The sequence below is a fragment of the Grammomys surdaster genome, unplaced genomic scaffold, assembly GCF_004785775.1.
Source record: "Grammomys surdaster isolate TR1022 unplaced genomic scaffold, NIH_TR_1.0 205, whole genome shotgun sequence".
Taxonomy (NCBI): Eukaryota; Metazoa; Chordata; class Mammalia; order Rodentia; family Muridae; genus Grammomys; species Grammomys surdaster.
In genome coordinates, this window is record NW_021604650.1 from 2605338 (window position 1) to 2612376 (window position 7039).

At 49.2% G+C, this 7039-nt stretch overlaps 1 protein-coding gene across 1 annotated transcript; it reads right to left on the reverse strand.

Moving 5' to 3' along the window:
- Positions 1–290: 290 nt before the first annotated feature.
- On the reverse strand, positions 291–5736 carry Gal3st3 (galactose-3-O-sulfotransferase 3). The gene is made up of 2 exons (XM_028771288.1): positions 5612–5736; positions 291–1584 (listed from the first exon to the last, which is right to left on the reverse strand). The coding sequence occupies exons 1-2, from the start codon at positions 5734–5736 to the stop codon at positions 414–416; spliced, it is 1296 nt and encodes a 431-aa protein (XP_028627121.1). The 3' UTR covers positions 291–413.
- Positions 5737–7039: the final 1303 nt, after the last annotated feature.

Consider the following 7039-nt stretch of genomic DNA (forward strand, 5'->3'; position numbering starts at 1 on the left):
GAAGACCGTAGGGGACCTGGTAGCTACTGTAGGTAGCCCTGGGAAGAACAAAAGCCCAGGTGCTGACCAGAAGCACACCATTTCCCCAGGACTTAGTCCCTCCCTGGGGCTTGTGGTCATCCACTTCACACAGGTGGGGGGTCAGCACCCGCAAATGACAGGTGGGGTGCTCAGTCCCCAGAAAAAGGCAGGGTAGGCAGTACTAGAATGCCCCTGGATTCTTGTCAAAGTCACCAACTAGTTGGGAAGGAGTGGGTGGCCCATCAATGCCATCCCAGAAAGTAGGGGTCAGGTGACACTAGGGTGGCAGGCTCAGATGCAGACGCACCTCCATTTGGACATAGGGCTCAAGCCCGTGGGGAATAAAAGGACCTTAACGGAGCAAGACCTGAGTTCCCGGAGGCAGGTGGAACTCAGGTACCCTGGGGGATACGAGGCAGTGCTCGGATAGGCCGTGGGGGAGGATTATCCAGGACCGGTTCTGGCCTGGACCGCACACCACCGCGGCGTTTTTGCTTCCTCAACAGATAGTTTGAGTACTGCACCTCGGGCATAGCAAGCTTGAGGCAAGCCTCCGTAGTAGGGCCAGCACCGCCGCTAGGCAGATCATAGCCCATGATGTCCACTTTGCGGCTAGGCTGCCACGGCTGTAGCTGCTTTGTGCGAATCTGGGCAGCAGGTCGCAGCACTGGCTCGTTGCCAAAGCAACGACGCAGCAGACGCTGGCGGGCCTCGCGCAGCTCGCGCGCTTCGCGCTCCACGCATGCGCGGCCTGCACGCGCCACGCGGCGCCAGAAGGTGGCGTTGAAGTGGTCGTAGAGGCCGGCATCGAGCGCGTTCCAGGTGCGCGCGGCCCGCGCCAGCGCCTCGGGGATGGTGGCCAGGCGCGATGTGGCGGCGCGCGCGTTGAGCTTGGCGTAGAGGACGTCATCTAGGTCCCAGGCCAGTAGACGCCGCAGCAGCACGAGTGACTCGTCGAAGTACTCTGCTATCATGACAAGCGAGAAGACCTCCTCCACCTGGCGTATGAGGCCCGCTAAGTAGGCTGCATCATCTCGAGGACTGCGCTCATTGTCGCCTCCCAGGTCGTAGGCCAGTGTATTGTGGGCAAACATGGCAAAGTGCTCGCCTGGACGGTAGTAGGCCTCGGGTGCGCGCAGGAAAGTCTCTAGCGACGCATTGGGCACGCGCCTGAAGGCCGGGCAATACTGGTTGTAGTAGCTGAAAAGGGACTCGAACATGGCGGCAGGTTCGCGCAGGATGGTGACATAGATCGTGTCTGGAGGCATGAGGCGCTCGAGTTCTGCACGGTCGAAGCGCAGATGGCTGGCCAGCATGTGCGGGGGCCTCGTGGCTGGGTGCACGAAGTGTGCCGAGAAGTTTCGCGGGTAGCAGAACTGATGCTCGCAGCTAGGGTGAGGCAGGGCCACAGTGAGGTTGTGGCGTTCTGCGAAGCGGAACAGGATGTTCTGCACAGTAGTACCTGCTGTTTTGTGAGTCTTCAGGAAGGCCACAGCCATGTGCTTGGCACGGGGTGGCGATTCTCTCAGAGGCGGGCAGCTCAGAGGGAACAACTTGGGGTACCTGCAAAGCCCAGGGTGTGTTGAGAAGAGTAAATGCAAGGACACAGCTTGAGTTTGGGTGACAAATGTGGTCAGTGTGCAACAGTGGATCAGCCTGGTCTTTACTCATGATTGGACCAGGTGCTAGGTAGCCTATTAGATGGGTTCTACAGAGGCAGGAAAGATTGCTCATTGTTAAGAATACTGGCTGCCCTTCATGAGGACCCAGGTTCATTTCCCCAGGTCCCACATGGCCACAATTGTATGTAACACCAATTGCAGAGGATCCAATTCCCTCGCCTCAGATGGCACTGCATGCCATACCACTCATACCACCCATACACATACAAATAAGAGGCTGTGGGGGGTAGGGGTGGGGGAGGGAGGCATGGGAGGCAGAGCTAGGTGGATCAAGGTGAGTTTGAGATCAGCCTGGTTTCCAGAATGAGTTCCAGGCCAGCCAGAACACAATGAAACCCTGTTTAAAAGGGGTTGAGGGAGTGGGGAGATGAGCCCGGATACCCATGCTGACCTCCTGGAGGCAGGTACACCGTCATATGTTCTCTTCCCATTGAGTGGGGCTAGACTCACGGGTACGTCCTATGCGACAGAGTAAGGTAGAAATGAGGTATCATCTCTGACTTTATAGTGGGGAAGCATTGCTGATTTTTCTCTCACTCTCCAGGATAATTTATATTTGAAGGAAGCAGTCCCAAAGAAACTGAGAATAGAGTCCCATCAGCCTGCTTGAAGAACTGAAGAGTGTGAATTACTTGAACTTTTCCAGATCCCTTTTAGTCCTTCAGAAAAGACCGTACATCTGTCAGACACCTTGACTGAAAACCTGCAAGAAACCTGGAATCAGGAGCTCTCAGCTGCATTTGGATTTGTGATTCACAGACATTCGGAAAGAGAATAAATGTTTGTTGTTTTCAGCAGCTAAGTTTTGGGGACTTTGTTTTGTAATTTTTACTTATTTACTGTGTGTATGTGCAGGTGCCCATGTGCCATGGCAAGAGGCGGCGATCAGAGGACGCCTTGTTAGAATTGGTTTTTCTACCTTGTTGAGGCTAAGACTCTCCTGTTTCTGTCCCTGTTGGACTGTGCCCTTCTGACTGATTCTCTTGTCTCCACCTCTCGTTTCTCCTCAAGTGTTTTGGGATTGAGAGCTGGAGAGACGGCTCAGCGGTTGGGAGCACTGACTGCCCTTCCCGAGCATCCAGGTTTAATATTCAACATCCACATGGTGGCTCACACCTGTCTGTAACTCCAGGTCTTCTGAGACCTTCACACAGACATATATGCAGGGAAAACACTACTGAACATAAAATAAAAACAAATTATAGATTTAAAAAAGTTCTGGGATTAGCTAAGAGGTGGTAGCTCACGCTTTCACCCCAGCATTCTAGAGACAGAGGCAAGAGGATTTCTGAGTTCAAGGCCATCTTGGTATGCAGTGTATATACATAATGAGTTCCAGGACAGTCAGGGCTACATAAGTGATACTTTGTCTTAGAGGAGGAAAAGGAATTCTGGGGTTAAAATGTGAGTCATCATACCTGGCCCTTCCATGGCCTCTGGCTGGAGCTCCAGTCCAGGCTGGCTTCAAAAGTCCTATGACCTGTTGCCAATACTTTTTCTTTTAAAGCAGAGCTACTCTGTAACCCAGAAAAGCCTTCAGTGTCTGTGCTGCTGGTTTTGAAGTCTGTGCTCTTCCTGTCTCAGCCTTCTGAGTCCTAGGCTTATAGGGATGCATCACCAATACCTGGCTTCTCTGTTAAGTTTTAAGGTAATTTTTTTTTAGGCAGTGTCTCACTACTTAGCTCTAGCTGTCTTGGAGCTTGCTGTGTAGACCAGACTGGCCTTGAATTTAAAGAGATCTGCCTGTCTCAGCCTCCCTAGCACTGAGATTAAAAGTACCGAACTATGCCTGGCTCTGTCTAAGGTAATTTTCTTTTTTAAGACAGGGTTGCCGGGCAGTGGTGGCACACACCTTTAATCCCAGCACTTGGGAGGCAGAGGCAGGCAGATTTCTGAGTTCAAGGCCAGCCTGGTCTACAGAGTGAGTTCCAGGACAGCCAGGGGTATACAGAGAAACCCTGTCTCAAAAAACAAAAACAAAAAAAGATGGTCTCTGTTTGTAGCCCTGGCTGTCCTAGAGCTTGATCTGTAGATCAGGCTGGCTTCAAACTCAAGAGATCTGCCTGCTTCTGTCTTCCAAATGCTAGGATTAGAGGTGTGCATTACCACTGCCTGTCCTAAGGTAATTTTTAAATGCAGAAATAGTCTAAAGGACAATGGCCCTTCGAGATCCTTGAGGGATCTTACTTTAAATGTTTAGAAACTGAGGATCTGAGAAGAATCTGGAGCCAACTCAGTCACTACGTCTTGACTATGTCTTTTTTCTCACATCTGCCCTTAACTAGTTCATCACTCTTTTGGGGGGTGGGGCGGGGTAACAGACTTTGCACCAACACATTTATTGTGTTTGTTATATGTTTCTATTAAGGCCTTTGGAGATCCACTCACTTATGTATGTATACATTTCTGGAGCTTTTGCTTTGTGCTAGGTATTGTTCACTTCTGTTCCTAGATCCTGAAACAAGGAAGTTTGGGATTACTGGTCAGCTATCAGATCTGGACAGTCTTTGAATCACACCTGATTCTTCTGTCCTAAGCATTATGTGATAAGAGCAGCTTGAGAGCCCCACAGGGATTTCCTGTGTGTAGCTGGTTTGGGCTCAGGATAATGTCTATACGGGGTTAGGATTAGGGTTATTTATAAAACTAGCAAATCACTCTGAAGTGTATGTGAAATATTGGGGAAATTGACACCTCAAAAGGTACAGGGATTTGGTGGGTTCACACACGGAATCAAGAACAGAGGCTAATTCTCATCACATGGTGTCCTGTGTCAGCATGGCCAGAGGGTCACACATTTTATAGATGAGGACGTGAGCTCAGAAATGAGGGACTGTGTCTCAAGTAGTGGTCTAGTAAGTTGTTTGCAGGGCTTAGGATTCAGCTCAGTTGGTAAAATGCTTGCCTAGGTTTGCTTTCTAGCATTTCAAAAACTGGTGTTTGTTATGGTGGTGCACACCTAAGACCCTAGCACTCGGGAGGCAAGGGAGGATCAGGAGCATGAGGACAGGCAGGTGTAGTAGTGCTGGCCTTTAAACTCAACATTAGAGAAGCAGAGGCAATTGCTGTTTGAATTGCTGTCTAAATGGTTTCAGGAGGAGCCTTTTGGTTGCAAAAGAGAGCTTTAAAGGGGGGCTACAAAGTTGGTTGGTGGTAGGCAGAGGTGGAGGCAGAATGTAAATGTTGTAGGCCTTTAATCCCACCACTCTGGAAGCAGAGGTAGGCAGATCTCTGAGTATAAGGCTAGTCTAGTCTACAGAGTAAGTTCCAGGACATACAGAGGGATATACAGAAAAACCATGAAAAGACAAACAGTGGATGGAGTAGGGACTACAAAATGAGACCCTGTCTTCAAAAAACAAAACAAAACAAAACAAAACAAAAAAAACCCAAGACGATGTTTGCAACTCATTAAGGAAGCATTCAGCTGTGATACTGTAGCAAAGACTCTGGCTAGATGCAGATCTTGGGGAACTGACTCATTCTGTGACTGATCAGTGTACTCAGTCTTGCCCTTGGAGTCCTATCTTTGCTACTGTTATAAATCATAAGGTAGATATGTGTTTCCCAAAGGGTTGCAACCCACTGGCTGAGACCCTCTGCTCTAGAACCAACAAGCAAAGACAGGTTCTCAGCTAATGGGTCGCAACCCTTTGGGAAACACATATCTATGTTATGATTTATAACAGTAGCAAAATAGTTATAAAGTAGCAATGAAACTTTTAAGGTTGGGGAACTGTATTCAAGGGTTTCAGCATTAGGAAGGCTGAGAACCATTGCTTTAGAGGATGAAAAGTACTTGTGGATTACAGGAACAGAGGGAAGCCCAAAGAAGCCTTTTGATTGCTTTGGACTACAGTACCTCCTATGGGGCCATACCCCTTCATTCACTAAGGTTCACCACTTACCAACTGAGCTGCGCCCCCTGGTGGATGAGGAGACTTACGGTGCTGCACCCTAACACCAACAGCAGAATTTTCCTGCGGCTCATCATCTTGGTGGATTGCTGCAGCCGCTGGAGGATAGGTAGCATGGAGGAGGGCTCACTCCTGGACAGGCCAGGGCCTCACTATCCCGGGCTTCCTTCACCAACACTCATGGGGGGTCCTGGGGCTCTGGTAGCAGGGCCAGTGTTCCCGAAAAGCCTAGCAGAACAAGGAAACAGACAGGTTTGCAGTGGCCAGAGGAGAAAGACTCCAGGCTTAACCGAACTGCTGCGAAGGAAAGATTAAACGAGTGGGGTGAGCAGAGATGCCAAAGCAGATCGAGTTCCATCTCCTACCCTCAAGACCCTATCTCCTCACTGTCCAGGTGACCTAGCCTTGGGTGGAATTACAGGTCTGGGATGTGTCCAGCATTCAGACTATAGCCATTCTGTTTCTTGAGCCCTGTGTGTTTACCTCTCTGACTGTATCTAACTTGTCTTTGTCTCATAGCCATTGAGTCTAGCTCTGCAGTAGTCTTCCCTCAGTACTAGCATGTGGCTCAGGACACAGAAGTCCTAGTCCAAGATTTTCTCTCTTCCAGGGTTCGTTATCTGACTATCTGAGCCAAGGGGTGGTTCTGAGTCCTCTGAGAATAAACTCCTCAGAAACAGCCAAGCCCTCACCTCCTTCGGCCTCCAGTTAGTGCTACAGGTCTAATATATATTATTACTAACTCTGGACACCACAGGTATTTCCCACTAAGCAGATGGTGACAATGAGGTGCTGGGTGGTGACAGGTCACTTATTCATAGTCACACAGCCAGTTAGAGCAGACTGGTGACTCAGATCTATTTACTTAAAAAATAAATTAATCTCACTGTAATAGACCTGACTAGCCTTAAACTTGCTATGTAGTCCAGGATGACCTCAAACTCAGAGATCCACCTGCTTCTGCCTCCTACATGCTGAGATTAAAGGTGTGTGCCCCGACATCTGGCCAAATCTGTTCTTCTTTAACTTCTTCAAAGTCCTTGTTCTTAGACTTTATGTGAGCTGCTCCCATTCAAAACTGATTTTTCAAGCTAGAGAGATGGCTCAGTACTTAAGAGCACCGGTCATTCTTTCAGAGAATCCAGGTTTGCCTCTTAACACCCACCCACATGATGGCTCACAACTTGCTGTAACTCCAGTTCCAGAGGATCTGATACCCTCCCCTTGGCCTCTGCAGGTACAAGGTAGGCACACAATGCACAGATATACATGTAGGCAAAACACTCACAGGTTGTAAAATAATTTCAGAAAACTTTATCTTTCCATCACTGGCTGGTCTGGTAATTTTGCATACTTCTGAGCATTGGGCCCTTAAGGCAATGATACAAGCTGGCTTGTGCCATTGCCTTAAGGGCCTGG

Excerpts from the sequence above, each read along its gene's own strand:
- Gal3st3 (XM_028771288.1), bottom strand. The coding sequence starts at position 5,736 with ATGCTACCTATCCTCCAGCGGCTGCAGCAATCCACCAAGATGATGAGC. Across the intron at positions 1,585-5,611 it reads CAGGGGGCGCAGCTCAGTTG|GTACCCCAAGTTGTTCCCTC; the intron begins GTAAGTGGTGAA and ends TGGGCTTTGCAG.